Source organism: Anabrus simplex, chromosome 4, assembly GCF_040414725.1.
Source record: "Anabrus simplex isolate iqAnaSimp1 chromosome 4, ASM4041472v1, whole genome shotgun sequence".
NCBI lineage: Eukaryota > Metazoa > Arthropoda > Insecta > Orthoptera > Tettigoniidae > Anabrus > Anabrus simplex.
The window spans coordinates 367760117-367776751 of NC_090268.1; the positions used below are offsets into that span (position 1 = coordinate 367760117).

The 16635-nt window shown below is 38.0% G+C and overlaps 1 protein-coding gene across 1 annotated transcript in view; it reads right to left on the reverse strand.

The window, feature by feature from the left end:
- Positions 1–16635, reverse strand: part of Top1 (topoisomerase 1) — a 296538-nt gene that overhangs the window by 165935 nt on the left and 113968 nt on the right. Inside the window, exons 7-8 of the mRNA XM_067145807.2 lie at positions 6015–6167; positions 1272–1384 (exon numbers count right to left, since the gene is read on the reverse strand). Coding sequence (XP_067001908.1) covers positions 1272–1384; positions 6015–6167 — 266 coding nt within the window. The remainder of the gene's footprint in view (positions 1–1271; positions 1385–6014; positions 6168–16635) is intronic.

A 16635-nucleotide genomic window follows, 5' to 3' on the forward strand; every position in this document is an offset into this window, starting at 1 on the left:
TTGAAACGCCACTTCCACTTGTTCGATGCTGGCGAAGAATGCAACAGCGGAGTGCAACTGCAACTGTTATTTTCTCGCAACGGTTTCATTCGACAACGGTTGTGTTCCGGAAACGACTGCGTTGTATCTGTCCCAGCCCTAGTACACATCTTGTCTTTGCGGCTTGTAAGCCTAAGCTACGGATTGCCAAGCACAGTGTAGCGTCATAATTAGTATGAATAGGAGTATCGAAGTTAGTTGTACTTGTAAAATCAACGTACAAACGTTTTAGGTGAAAATGAGCGGAACTCAGGGGAAAGAGGTCAAGCGAAAGGCACTAACAATAAAAGACAAAGTGGAGATTATAAGGAAAGTGGAGTCATCTACAATTTTCCGTGTTGCTTTGGCAAAGGAGCTGGGGAAGCCGTCGTCTACTTTGAACGGCATTATAGCGAAGAAAGAAGAGATCTTTTCTTTAGCAAATTGCAAGGAAGTTAAATCAGAAAAGTACGATGAAACAGAACAAGCTCTGCTAATATGATTTAAACTGCAGCGAACTTTAAATATACCTTTCAGTAGGACTATTGTGAAGGAGAAAGCCGAAAAATTGCATGCAAATTAAGGGTACCTTTTACCGCGTCGAACGGGTGGCTCGACCACTTTAAAAATCGAGCCGGCATTGTTTACAAAACAATTTCTGGCGAAGCAGAGAGAGAGAGAGAGTGTGTGTGTGTGTGTGTGTGTGTGTGTGTGTGTGTGTGTGTGTGTGTGTGTGCCGCGCGCGGAGGAAAGGGAAGCGTGGAAGGAAATGGTTCTGCCTACTAAAATAAGCAAACCTTGCAACGTTTTTAATCTCGATGAATTCACACTTTTTACCAGCTTACTCCGGATATGTCTCTAGTTTTGAAGGGAGAATCTTGCCAGGGGGTAAAATTAAGTAAAATATATTTATAATACAATATGTTCAATTATTTTACTTTATCTCTAAAAATATTGTCATGATAATCGAATTTTTACATTGTGGCTTTCTGTTAGCAGCTATTATATATCGGCCTATTTCGGTATTGTTCACAAACAAGGAAATCTGTTGGCTGTGTGTTTCACATGTATTTCAAAGTACAGAATAAGTTTTTGGGCATTACTCCTTATAAGAAGTTCCCTGCTTAAGAAGTTTTTTTTTTTTTTTTTTTCAGTCCTTGAAAAACTTCTTAACAGAGTTTCACTGTATCTATTTCCAATAAAGTATCAAACTACATCCATCATGGACAATGTTTATAAATCAATATACTCACCACTTCCAGACCTCTTGTTGCTGCTCTTCTTTCTTCTTACCTTTCCTTGGACTTTCAGGTGGTTGGCTTTCAGTTTTAACTTTGGCCTCGGTTTTCATTTTCTTCTTCTTTTCCTAATAAAAAATTACTTCACGTAATACTAATTTCAACAATCTGCTAGCTAATACATCACAAAATAGTGCAACTGGCGAAAATGAAGAAAATATACTGTATTTCCTCATGTATTAGACCCTCCTGGGTTTTCAAGACAAGGAAAATTTTAAAAAAATTAAGCTTGTATGTAAGAACCCCCAATGTTTGTCAAAGAAGAACATGGATTCGACTTTTTAAGCAGTCTTTTGTAGTGCTACAATAAGAATCATGTTTCGAATGGTAATGAATCAACAACAGCAATGCCATAACTCCCTTTTGAAGTGACCTGTGTTTTTGTGAATTTTTCTGTTCTTTTTTTTAAGTATGGAGTTTTTTTACCACCAAAAAAAAGAAGTGTAATTTTACCACAGCATTCACTAACATGATAAGATATTGGCAACCCCTAAAAGAGAAACAGAATGCGGCAAATAAAAGTGAACAGTTCTCTCGTGGTATAAAAAGGTAAATATCCTGAGATATTGAGGTGCTCGAGTATACAACGAAGTTGAGAAATAATAGTTTTGCCTAACTCGTGATATTATTTAACTAAGAGCACTGGAAGCAGCAAAAGTACCGACACTCAGTCGGCAAAAAACAGATGCACTTGTCCAATATTTTTTCCCAAAATCTAGGGAGCCTCTTTTACAAGGGGAAGAATTTATAAAAAATAAATCAGACATATTAATCAAGCACCATCCTGAATGTGAAATAATCTACAACTGGACTTATTATTATTCTTGTTTCTGAATTTGGCCGCCTATGGACCGTACTGAACCTAAGACTTTCTCTTCTTCTTCTCCTCCTCCCAGAACTACTTCATCCTTTCACTTCTAATATTCCTTTCTTTCTCAGACATGACCAATTCGGGTCTACATTTTGGTGGTTTCTCCTGGAAATTTTTGATGCTGTCCACTCAGCTACTAAATTCTTTTTTCTTGTGAATTATTATTACTACTACAAGTTGCGTTACGTCGCACCGACACAGACAGATCTTATGGAGACGATGGGACAGGAAAGGCCTAGGAATGGGATGGAAGCGGCCGTGGTCTTAAGGCACAGCCCCAGCATTTGCCTGGTGTAAAAATGGGAAACCATGCAAAACCATCTTCAGGGCTGCCAACAGCAGGGTTGGAACCCACTATCTCCCGAATACTGGATAACGGCCGTACTTAAGTGACTGCAGCTATCGAGCTTGGTTAAACTGGACTAATGATACCGCAAACTATAGTCCGTTTTGGTTGAAAGCGTCCTGCGCGAGAAATGGTTGCGCATGCAGTGGTGGGAGCTATCGTCCCCCCACTCCTACAGCAGGTCCAGTCGCCAGGCTAGCGCTGAAGTGAAAACGTCTCTCAAGCGGCGCGTGTTGTTACGTGCGGGCTAAGTTGAAATTACTGAAGTGACGAGCATGGCTTCTAGGTCCTGTTCTAAATCTGGGAGACCACTGCGAGGCTAGGCACGTGAAAGTGTTTATACAATGAGTGAACATATGAAACATATCCAGATCTCTATCACACTGAGTCGGTTTGGGTAGATATCAAAGGAGAGGTCCGTGATAAGAATATATCTCACCGGGCGAGTTGGCCGTGCGCGTAGAGGCGCGTGGCTGTGAGCTTGCATCCGGGAGATAGTAGGTTCGAATCCCACTATCGGCAGCCCTGAAGATGGTTTTCCGTGGTTTCCCATTTTCACACCAGGCAAATGCTGGGGCTGTACCTTAATTAAGGCCACGGCCGCTTCCTTCCAACTCCTAGGCCTTTCCTATCCCATCGTCGCCATAAGACCTATCTGTGTCGGTGCGACGTAAAGCCCCTAGCAAAAAAAAAAAAAAAAAAAAAAAAAGAACATATCTCAATTAATAGTAATACAGCATAATTAGTTTTTTAGCATAAAAATGTGTGCCATAGCATCTCTAATGCCTTCACTGTTCATAAATGAGGCGCTCCTATTCCCAATATAAATAAAAATGCTTATTCTGTACGAAATAGATCACTCGTGACTTGACGGCAGACACACTCGACAAAAAGGAAGCTCTTTGCGGATATTGCTTGCACAGTATTCGCAAGACAAACGGAAAAAATGTTGCGACCACATAAAAGACACTGAGCAGGAATACTGGGAGCGTGACAACACCATGCATAAGGAATTAGAATTAGACCAGTCCGACATCAACCTCGGTGAAACTTCAGATGACACTGATTCAGACGAGAGTGAAGATTATTCTGAATAATTTGTAAATAAGATCCCTGAACTCCGAATATTAAACAAACGTGATCATAGAACACGTAAGAAGTCCAATAATATTTTTGCTCTGATTTTATGAGACAGATTTATATTGTCTATTGTTCCGGAGCATTTTGTTGCTGTTTTCGTTGTTTGTTGCTGCTGTTGCTGTAGGAGACCTGTTCTCTCAGTCATAACAATAGCAGGTTATTCAAGAGTATTATATATTATTATATTTCTTCTGATGGACAAGAAATGTAGACATTGTTAATGTTATTATGAAAGTAGCTGAAGTATTTCTACTAATGCTTCTTCTCTGCATTTTCCCGACAAATTTGCATTAATTAATCTCTTTTATACGTATTTCACTAGAAATCACGTTAAGTAGATTATATCTCCAGGCTGTCAGTGGAAACAACTTCCTCCTATTCGTTAGGCGATTGATGAACTGATAGCGCGTACCGATGCGCCTATCCTTGGTATACAGTACAGTACAGTTTCAAACGAACTTCCTTTATTCACAGTATTACCAGTTGCAAGTTACTGTCTTATGTTCAATTGATTTTCTACCAAATGGTTCAAATCTTTCAATTTTATATAACAGATTTCATATTCGTAAGAATGTATAATAAGAATGTATAAGAATAAATTAAGGGCTAAAGAGTGCCAAAATATTGACCTCCACTTTTACTATACACTGAGATTTATTTCACGTTGTGTCGAAAGCATCATCCGATATGAATTCTTTTAGGCATGACCCTCTGATTTCTTGACGTCACCAACATTTACGACGAAAGTTACGAAGTATTTCCGTACTGGAATAGAACTGAAATTTTAGAATGTTATGCTCAAAGGCCTGTGTAGTTAATTGACAAGGTTTAAGGCAGACAATCGAAATATAAGACTCGATTTGTACAATGTACGGTACTATTTTATTTTCACTAGTTTATCATATTAAGTAATTCCTACACCTTTGAGTTAGTGTGATGTATGTACACCGATGAGCCATTGCATAATGACCACCCTGACCCGGGAACGTATCGCGCCTAAGCTTTCCACACTATTTCAGTCAGTTCCCAGGGCTACGTCCGCTGCCTGAACTCGACTGTGTCAGCTGGAGGAAAGGTTCAAGTTCTTCCCCCACCACCAGCGCGAACGCTCCCATAGTTCCTCGCACACGAGGCCAGGCCACACCTCCGGTCGTCCAGAAAGACTCCTACTACGAAGATGGACTATAGTGGAGACTACAAACGATATATTGATGGTCTCCCTTCAAACAAGTCTATGATTGATATCGATCTTCAGCTATGTAGCTAATGTATGAAATACAGAAGGTATACAGTGTACAATAACTTAAAATTAGAAATGAAGTACAGCAGTAATTATTTGTAAGACTAAGCATTACCAATCGGGTTCGTTGAATTTTTTTCCTTTCTACTACTGGTTTAACTTCGCACTAACACATCGAAGGTTTTCAGCAATGCAAGGATGTGAAAGGGCTAGGGTTGGGAAGGAAGCAGCCGTGGCCTTAAATAAGGTACAGCCCCAGTATTTGGTTGAAAAAGGGAAACATGGAAAACCATCTTCAAGGCTGCCAGCTGGAATTCAAACCCACCGTCTCCTGAATGCAAGCTCACAGCTGCATGACCCTAATCACATGGCCAACTAGCTTGGTGTTGAATATTGCGACCTATTCCCATCCATTGCAAAAGAAATGTTTATCGACACAACCGATTACTACTGGTGTTTTAACAATACTAGGTTTCTTTGTGGGCGTTAAAATGAATCGGTCACGATTCAAGTTTTTCATGCACTGTTGTTTAAAAACTTGAATTTTAACACAATTATTCTGTCTGTCAGTTCTCATCATAACCATAATTTCTCACACACTAAATATAACACACACTGTCATCCCCTTTACACATATGTAAGGAAATAATTGCTATGCTTCATGAAAGTTTATGGTATTGTGTGTTCAGCACAACTGAGTGTGCAGCCATTGATCGCTGTTTATTAGTTTTATTGCATACAAGAATCCATACAAATATAACATTTTAAATAATACCTACTAAGAAATTTCTGATGAAAATCAAATATGCCCATTAAGTGAGAAAATCTTTTTCATAAAGCGCGGTGGAGTCTGTTATAAATATGGTATGTACGACTAAAAGTCCTGTATTCACCATTAGCCATTATGTAAGCCTAATAGTAGTATATTATCTGTGTCGGTGCGACGTAAAGCCCTTAGCAAAAAAAAAAAAAAAAAAAAAAAGAGTAGTATGTTCACCATACAAAATGGGATATTCTCACCTATTGAAGACATAGAAAATAAAGTAAAAACAGGGTCTAATATGTGAGTAAATACGGTTATTTTAATAAAAAGTAACTCACTGGTTTGAATGTCTCTTCATCACTGTCAGCCTTACGCTTCTTTTTCTTCACGGGCACTTCTTTCTTCACTTTCTTTCTCGCACTCAAAGGAACATCATCTTCATCCGATTCCTCTTGAACTTCACGCTTTGGAACATGTGCTGTTCTCATGGACTGCAAGGAAAATTATATTATAGAATTTTGCACTATCACACCAAAACTATAACTAAATGAATATTTTCCCATCTGGAATATATTTTTAAGATGAAATTTGACAATGAATAACAGGTTTACTTCAATGGTTGTAACAGAGATGTGGTATTAACTCATTGTGATAAGTCTTCAATGTAATTTTTACCACAAATCAATCAAATTTAGGGACTTAAGTTTCGGCTTGATTCAAGGTCATCCTCTCAGGCTACATATATGATAGAAAAACATGCCAATTTTATAATTGTTTTAACGTAAGTTCAGGTTCTATATACAATATCTAATCTTACAAAATATGGTACATTAAAATATCAAAAACATAACATTAAGAAATTATGCGTATCTTCTGTAGAGTGAAGGTTTGACCTCAAGACAATGTACAAAGGAACAAACGGACAGCAGAAGTAAGCTAATAGGTTGAAATGTACAATTTAATAATAAGATAAAATAACATGTTCATTAGTCTGAATCAAACAAACATGTTCTTGCTCTTGTTTGATTCAGACTAGTGGAATGTTGTTTTAATTTGTGGATAAATTTGGTAACCAGCTGAAACTGAAGAATTTGACAGTTAAAATAGCTAGTATGGTCATTACGTAATCGGCAGCATACCGACAAGCAGCAGCTCGCCTCGTAAGGTCATTCACAGCAAACAAAGGAGCAAGGACATGTTTGTTTGGTAATGTTATTTTAATTTGTGGATACATTTGGTAACCAGCTGAAACAGAAGAATTTGACGGTTAAAATGGCTAGCATCTTCGGACGGGATTAAGAGGAGAAATTTCCGATGAATGTGAAAGGTCTGAGAAATACAGCAGAAAGGAGTAATTTCAAGAAGAGAGCAGAAAATAATTTCATCATCATCGTCATCCTTTAGGGTCCAGATTCATATGCACTAAAAACTCCAAAAATATGCACGCGTACATGCACTAAAAATGTTGAAAATATGCATGAAAATATGCACTAAAAATAACACAAAATACACTTATCAAACATATTATTTAATTTTAACTCAGTGTTAAACTGACAATATGTTTCATTCCTTGCAAAAGGATGCATGGAAGTAGGTTATCAAGAGTTTTTCAATGTTTTCAGGGGCCAATTACTTTCTGTTGTCAGACAGAATTAATTTATACACTGAAGGTGATTGTTCTACATCGACGGACGTAACTTAGCAATACTTGTACACTGGCACTGACTGCTCGGAACATTCTCCTGGTAAAGACTGCCTCGTGTAGGGGTGCACCACGAGTTTCTAGGCCCTTAATCGCCTTCGAAAGTGACGAATAATGCACATGGATGAAACTGCTATCTTTATATACAGTTTCAGATTCAAATGCGTGCTTTGCTTCACGAACACATGCAGTACGACTATCATCAATACATTTAACTACATCTTTCACTTGATTAAAGTTCTCCTGGTAGAACAATACTGCGAATAACCAAGTTCCCCATCTTGTGAGAATAGGTTCCAGCAGGAGAGAAATCTGACGCAGATGAGTTTTGTAAAACTGTACACGAACCGGGGCTTTTAGGAACAGTTCTTTTCCACTTGAAATTACTGTTGAGAGATGAAAAGAGGGTACATATCTCTTCAGCAATACGATGCTATCCATGGGCCAAACATGCGACATGGATGAGACTTGGAAATAATACTCGAAGAGACTGACCAGCTTTCAACATATATGAAGCTGCATCTGTGAATAAAAGGCGCACTTTTTAACAATCACTCTCCGAATCACTAGGCCACAGAAGTTGCAAGGAATCGTTAAATCTTGCAAATTGTAGTTTGTTCTTTTTTTTTTTTTTTTTTACCACTGCACAAAAGTAAACGAGGTTTGCCAGGTTCATCCGGACATAATTTACCCACTATGAAGTTTGCAATGTATCGACCACACGGATCGGTTGTTTCATCTACCGATATCCAGACACAGTTCCCTTCTAAGTCAGATATTATTGAATCAACGACAGAAGCATGCAGTGAAAGTAAATACAACCTGTGACAAAGTTCGGTGAATAGTCCTGCACTATCAATATAGATGAACAATGCACGACAGTGACCTTACTGTCCTTCGAAATAGTCCCCTCTCATAACTATGCACTGCCGAGATCGGCGATACATGTCCTGGAAACTCTGCAAGAAGGCTTCCTTTGGGATGGTGTTCAAAAGCCTCGTCACGTTTCATTGGATGTCAGGAATATCGTCAAATCTCTTCCCTTTCAAAGCGATTTTGAGTCATGGGAATAGGAAGAAGTCTGGAGGATTGAGATCTGGCGAGTAGGGGGAGGTTCAAGTTGCACCCCCCCCCCTTTTATTGCCATGAACTGTTTGACAATATTGGCTGCATGTGGGCGAGCATTGTCATGGACAAAAGACCGTGAACCTTGTTGTGCATACTGGGGTCGTACCCTGCGTAGACGTTTCATGAAACGGGTCAAAATTTCAATGTACCGTGCAGCATTCCACGTCGTACCCTCAGGTAGAAATTCCTTGTGGATAATGCCTTGACTATCAAAAAAGGTGATGAGCATTGTTTTGATGCATGCCTTTTCGGATCTGGCCTTTTTCCGAAGAGGGGATCCCGTTTCATTTCAAGGTCGTACCCGAGACACCAGGTTTCATCCTCAGTGACAATACAGTTCAAGAAATTTGGTGTTGCATCCGCCGTTTCAACAAAATCCTGCGAAGCCTCTAAACGTGCCCGCTTTTGATCGTCAGTCAAGTGATGTGGCACAAGAAGAGAACACGTTTTCCTCTTCACTAACTTCTGAGCAACAATTTGTCGCATGGATTCACGGTTAATCTGCCATTCCTCCGCTATCATGCGCATAGTTAATCACTGTTCATTCGTGATTGATGTCCTCACCTTCTCAATGTTTTTGTCACTGACGGCGGTCGCCAGTCTTCCGCTGCGGGGGTTGTCAGAAACACTTTTCCGGCCCCCTCGAAAACGGGCGAACCACTCGTACACACACTTCAAGGACAGTGCTTGATCTTCATAAACACGTACCAGCATTGTAGCGTTATTAACTAAATACGCTACTTGTGCCATAAACTTGGACTATCGACTGTCTACGCGACACTTATTAACTTTTGTGAACTATCCGCGCAATAACATTTCGTGGATTAAGCATTTTACTGTTGGACCTTGCTTTATTGATAATGTGCCGATATCATCATTCATAATATTGCCATTATCTATTTGGAAGCTGCTTCTGTGGATCCATGGTAGAGTGTTGGCCTCCGGATCCCAAGATAGCGGGTTCAAACCCGGCAGAGGTAGTCGGATTTTTGAAGGGCGGAAAAAAGTCCAATCGACACTCCATGTCGTACGATGGCGGCATGTAAAAGATCTCTGGTGATACATTTGGTATTTACCCGACAAAATTAATTAAATCTCAGCCATAGACGCCCAAGAGAGATCCGGTTTACTCTAGGTCCGCTAGATGGCAGACAGAGTAAACCGGAACGTCGAAATTGACGAGCAGACAGCCAGATGGCGTCAAATCGAAATGTCTGCAAACGGTAGCTGAGGCCATACGATTATTATTATTATTATTATTATTATTATTATTATTATCTATTTGGAACTCAAATTCAACACTATGTGACTAGTGGATGGTAATACTACTCTTTGGATGTACGACTATTGGGACATGACAGCGTGTAATGTTTCTGCAAGTTATATCTGGTGTGGTCAATCGTATTGTGGATAGCAATAGGTACTCCTGCGCTATCTATGTGCGAGCATTATTACAAGGTGTGCCTTGACGGAGCCCACCAGAGCGAACTGCGTGGATGGACAGTGTCGCCCCTTGTGGCCTTGATCGGAGTGTCTCTCTCTTGGCTGTTTGACTTCAACGAGTGTGGAAGGTTGATTGCTCAATAATGGCGTGCTTACCGGCACATAAAACTTTGATTTTACCTTCAGGTATTGGATAAGGTCCTATAACTGCCCCAGCAGGGGATTGTACCTGCTTTTAATATTCTTCTTTCATATTAGTATAGTTGTGTGGTGTAGTACGTAAGTTTATTACGTAATTTCTAGTGAGTATTAGTGTTGGTTACTCAGTCATATGACCTCTTTATAAGTACGCTGTTCCAATTTATTTGTGTTAATGTTGTGTTCTTGGGGTGTATTATTTATATTATAGGTTGTGTTTTTAACTATGATTTGAATTTTATCTAAGTTTGGTGTTCTTGCGTTCTAGTTTCGAGTGAACATCATGTGTTGCTGTGAAGGTCATTATTGTCTGCGTAACTTTTGAAGTTTCGCCTTTGCCTTTGTGTAACTTTGTTTTCTCTGGTATTCTTGGTTTACCTGCGCATATGTGTAAGTTTTCTGTGATATTTCCTGGAGGCGAGTGCGGTTACTTTTTTACATTTTGCATGTATCGCTGATGTTGCGGTATTCGTGTTTGCCCCGGTGTTTGGTGTTGTGATTCTCTGTTTGGTTTCCGGGCATCCTTTCGTGTTTTTCGGCCTTCTTGTCCGTGTTTCGAACTAATGCTATGCTGCACTAAGTTTTCAAAAATAAAATAAAATATTATTTTTATTATTATTATTATTATTTTAATGATTATCAACCTTATAAATTTTATTTTTACATGGGTTTTTATTTCTTGGATTGGGTTGCTATTCCTTGTTTTATTTCTATTGTGGGTGTTTAAGGTGATATTTACTTAATTAGTGGTGTGTAATCCCGCGTAATATTAACATTATATTTCAACATTTCAATATTTCTGCTGGTTTAAGTCAAGGGTTTTGGGCAGCCCTAGCATGAGATGTTTGCGGTCTGTCTTATCTCTCATTTCCAATTGTTGTCTTATCTCTGGTGCTGGCCGTTATGTAACTGATGATTATTGTGTCGGTATCGGCCGAGATGACAGCATCTTGTTCATGTTCCGTGTGGATGACAATGCATTCTTTTTCTTCTCATGTCATTTTTGTTTTTCGATCTCGGTGTTGTGAAGTTAACTTGCTCTTTCTATTTTAATTTGTTTTGGGGTCTTATTTATCACCCTAGCTTTCTACTGATTCTGCGATTTTTATTTTTTTATATGGGACTATTCTCCTTATTATGAGGACCTTGTGGGGTGACATTGGGCTGAGATGTGTGTTCCCTTGTGTTTTAACGTGATGTGTTGGTTGTCCTCATTTACGTTGGTATTGTGGGAACTTAACCTCCGTTAGGTGCTGTCTGAGGCTCCTTGATTTGCCATACAACCCATTTTTCTGGTGTTAATTATTAAATTTTATTTCATGTAAACATTTTTAATATGTGTAAGGTAAGAAACTGATGCACCAGTGTAGCTTGCGGGAATGTAATGAATTTATACTTCAGAATTGACCTTATTTACATGTAGATTATTTATTTAATGTGAATTTTTTATTTCTTCTATCACCTTATCACTATTTTCAGTATTTTTCTTTCTTTTCATAATTTAGTGTAATGTAAATTATTATTAATTAATTATATTTTTATTTTACCTTTTTGTAAATATTGGTGTCTTTTTGATATTGAAATTGCCTCGTAGTTCCTCGATCCCTTCCTCTCCTTCCATTTTGGGTTGGCTCCAGTATTCTTCCCAGTTTCTTAAGAATTATTTGCTCTTTTGAAATTTATCTTATACGTGCACGTCCCTATGACCCTTGTCATATATTCCTCATATTTGTAGGGGCGTTGCAGCATCGCATACGTTTCTTTTGGTGTCTTGCCAAGCTTAAAACAAAACTGTACATTGATATTTTGGTCGTTCATGTTCATGTTCGAAGTTCAGAACCAACGCACTAAACACGCTCTGTGTCAAACAGTTCTTACACGGTACACACACGATGCTCAACTGAACAACGCTGGGAGCAGGTGGTCAAAACCTGCTGCTATGCAGGTGCAGAGTTGTGTCTTCAGTGTTGCTGGATCGACCGTTCTGACTTCATTCACCAAACTTTATTGTCACCGGTTGTAATACTTCCTAAGGGTAGATTAATCTGGTATCCTTTGATTAGCACAGTACTTTTCGAGAATTGGGCACAAATGTGGATTATTCAATTTATACAGTGGAATGTTCTTCATACAAAAGCTTTACAAATATCAGTGGAAAATGTACTTACTTCACGCTGTGTTTTCACGTCGGTTAAAAGTAGCTGTCGCGTATTATTACTCTGCTCTTTTGATCTGAGATGTAAAGTTGTTTTTGAATGGTGTTCAGTTTGAAATTTTTTATCAAATTTTACACTCTTGTTGCACACTTGACAGTATACTACATCACCATCATTTGTGTAGTCACTATCGCCTGATATCCACTGTTTAATTAAAAAAGACCTAGAGATGTTACATTTAGGTATTTTTACAGTTTAATCTGATAAAACACTGCAACAGTGAAGAGCAAGGTAACAGATGAACGCACTTGTTTAAGCAAACCTTGGTAGGCTACTGTAAGGAAAAAGGAATGTCAGAAAGAAGGAAATAGCTATTGTGAAATGGATCATTATCCATATATCTGCTTGTACTGCAACACTGAACCTTTTCCTTGCTAATGGGAAGGATTCTTTTGTTGCCAAGGGATGTACAACATATAGAATTCATTACGTTTTTCATTTCATTCAGGAATCTTAAATAATCGATCACACATAAAAGAAAAATATACCTGTATATGCACGAATGTTTAAAATATGCACTGACGTTCAAAATATGCATTTGCATATACGCATATGCATTTTTTAAATATCCAGGCCCTTATCATCATCTTCCTTCCAAGTATTGGGCCATGTGTCCCGTTACGGTCTTGCATTTTTCTTTTTGCAAGACTTGAAAGCAATCAAATGTCCTTCTGACTGATTGCTAGCCTGAAGGAAGTAAGACCATTGGTGGGGCTGCCACCTCTCAGCTAATGGACTAGCTGAAATTACAGCATTTCCTCCATAATTGATGTAACGGTTATACCGCCATGACTCGGTCGACGCCAGCCCCGTGGTGTAGGGGTAGCGTGCCTGCCTCTTACCCGAAGGCCCCGGGTTCGATTCCCGGCCAGGTCAGGGATTTTTACCTGGACCTGAGGGCTGGTTCGAGGTCCGTTCAGCCTACATGACTAGAATTGAGGAGCTATCTGACGGTATAATGTCCAATAATGGACCATTTATATTGGTATTATAAATTTACTCATTCGGGACAAATATTTCAGATTCCCTACGGGAATCAACTTCTATATCAAGTGTAATGGTTTCTGAAGACTTGTTAAGAGATGTTGGCAGAAGAAATGGCTCAATATTTGAACCTCCCCAAGGGTTCCGAAAATAAATGAGCCACTCCGTTAGAGGTATTCCATTAATGTGTATGTCTTCTTTTACATCATTATTCAGTTTGAGTATTTGATAGGTCTGTGGTTGTGGTCTTGTTATATCAGTCTCCAGGTGTGAAACAAAGTTTTCCCAACTCTTTCTGTGCCTTTTCCGCACTTTCCTTTTTACTACTGCTCTCTTGTGGTGATACTCTATTTTATCTTCTAATTTACTAGTTGACAAAAAAAATGTATAAGCATTTCTTTTATCTGAAATAACTTTTCCAATTTCATCTCAGATTCTTAAACCCTTTTTCCTCTGCCATTTTTTCCTCAACTCCTAAACTTTCAAAAGCAGGCTGCCTTCAAAATTGAACACAAATTAGACCACTCAATTTTCAAATTGTCACTAACTGGTGTCATCTGTTAGTGATTATTAAGTCTGTTCTGGTACAGCCATTTTATACTGGGGTCCCTTAATAGGTTAACCTTGTAAGAAGTTTTAATTTCTTGTGTTGTTTGTTTCTTTTACACCATCTAGGCCTCAGACGAATAGGTGCAACTAATAGATAGTGATCAGTTTCCAATTCAAGGCCTCGATAGACTCTTGTATCCAAGACTGAATCTGCCAATTTACCATTACAAATTATATACTCTATAATCGATTTTTGATTTTGTGCAGACCACGTGTACTTGTGGCTGTCCTTGTGTGGGAACATTGTGTTCATGATCTTTAACTGATTGAAGACAGTGAAATCTATTAATTTTGTTCCATTGTTATTATGGGTTGTTTCTCCATGGATTCCGATGTGATTCTGAATTTTCTCGTTACCAACTCTGGCATTGAAGTCTCCCAGTAATAGTAGCATATCTTGTTTTTTAATTTTAATGACTATCTTTTGCAGATCATTAAAGAACCCATCACTTTCTTTTGAATTGCCCTCCACTGGAGTGTATACCCCTATAACTGTAAGATAATCCCTGGATAGTTTTAGTCTTAATTCGATAATCCTTTCATTCCAAAAAGTGTATTTATCAATTGTTGATCTTAATCTTTTGTGTACCATGAGCAGTACACCCGCCTCTGCTCTAGTATCTCTGACAACCCCACTGTAAAACAGTAAATAATTTAATGTCTCTTTTGATCCCTTAAGCTTTCTTTTTGTTTCTAAAATTGCTGCTATTAAAATGTCTTTTTTTTTTGCGAGAATGTCGTCCAGCTGGTCATCTTTGTGTGAGATACCTTGTACATTCCAGGTAGCACATCTAAAAGAAATGTCTTTTCTTGCAAGAATGTTGTCCAACATACTGGTCATCCTTGTATAGGATACCTTATACATTCCAGGTAGCACATTTAAAAGTATTTTTCTTCTTCCAATCTTTGTCCATTTCACTGTCCTTTTCTTTGCCAGGCGAGGTTATGTATTCCACATAAAGTTAATTCTGGATGTTATACAGAACAATAACAAAAAGGTTAATATGCCAAATTTTTCATGGTATAGATAAAATACCTATAAAGTGTATAAAATTTCATAATTTCAAAATATTCACTGTATAAGGAAACTTTAATCTTCAAAGAATATAAATGACTTGTTTATAACAAGCATAGCAACTGTCACTAATCCTTCACAGCACCATAATTATCATATTTTCCAAAAAAATTACAATAAAATTCAGGACAACAGTAAGTGTATATTTCAAAGATGACTTTTAAGTTTCATAACAACAGCATCAAATCTATATCAATTCAGAAAAAACAGAATTATAATAGTGCTAATACAGAGCTCCTCATATATTTAATAATATAGTGACTTAATCGGTGTTATTTATTTTATGAATTGAAAATTATTCTATTTTAAAGTGTTTTACTATGTGACAAAGTAAATGTAAATTTAGACACAAAGAAATATTTCATTTCTTTTTTTTCAAGATTTAAATAAGGACTAAGTTCCAAGAGCGGAGCAGATTTTAAATTTTTAGCATATTTTGACTAATTTAATGATGAATGTGGAACCCAATACGGTAATAATTGCAGAGAGTGTTTATCATATGAACTTACTTGTCTTGTCGACGTTAGCTGGGACCAATTGTTCCAGTTGTGTCTGAACGGCTAAGCTTGTTACTCCTAGTGTAGTACTGATGCTGTAGCGGAGGGGTGGAGCGTTGTGGGGAAGGGGGCGTGAGTTTCAAATCGTGCGTCCGTATTGTTGCTTGAGAGGCGTTACTTGAATTGGGTTGGGCGGGCCTAGCATTAGGCGTGGCTATTGGAGCGCATGCGTTCTGATTTAAACAAACTGGGAACTTGATTCTGATTTACGGCCTGGATTAACCTCGGAGTTGTTTCATATAACGGATTTTTGTTATCGATGACATCGTTAAGATTATTATTTTTGTAGTAAGTTTGATCCAAATAAATGTAGAAGTTTTCCGTTTCGTTCAACAATTTCCCCTTGCCTAGGCTTTTAATGACCGTCAAATCTTTTCTATTGAGGTGAATTTATGGCCTGTTTCTGTCATGTGCTGGCTCATAAGTATTCAGCAATCCGATAAGCAATGAATGATATCAACAATATGTCTCCAACTTACACACTTCAACCTTAAGCATAACCACGTTTCTTTCTAAAGGAATATTCAAACTGATTCAAACCCTAACATGAACGACTTTAACCAAGATTCCGGTTTTGTAAAAATTCTTACGACTCAGGCGACCATAACAGTTGAAGAAACCCCAACATACGCAGTGATAAATTCTAGTCAATACAATTTGAGAAACCCCAATTCACGCTGCGATCAATCCAATCCACAATTGGAAGTCTACTCATTATAAAATAAGTTAATTCATTGTTCATAAATTCTGGCAAATTTAATGCACATATTGTACATACTGTACATATTGTAAACTATGTAAATAGCATAAGACAATTGTATTTAGTATTAAGTTAGTTTACTATAAGTTCCAATGTTTATAGTTTTAATTCTTGACCTTAAGATTAAAATAGGCTGAAGATGCCCGTAACTAGGGCGAAACATGTCCCTAACTGGTGTTTTTTAATTCATGTAGAATTTAAACACTAAAAATATATATTTGTATTGAAAAGGTGGACACAATAATTTTAATCTTGAAAGTGTTTACTTATTGTATCTTCAATACTGA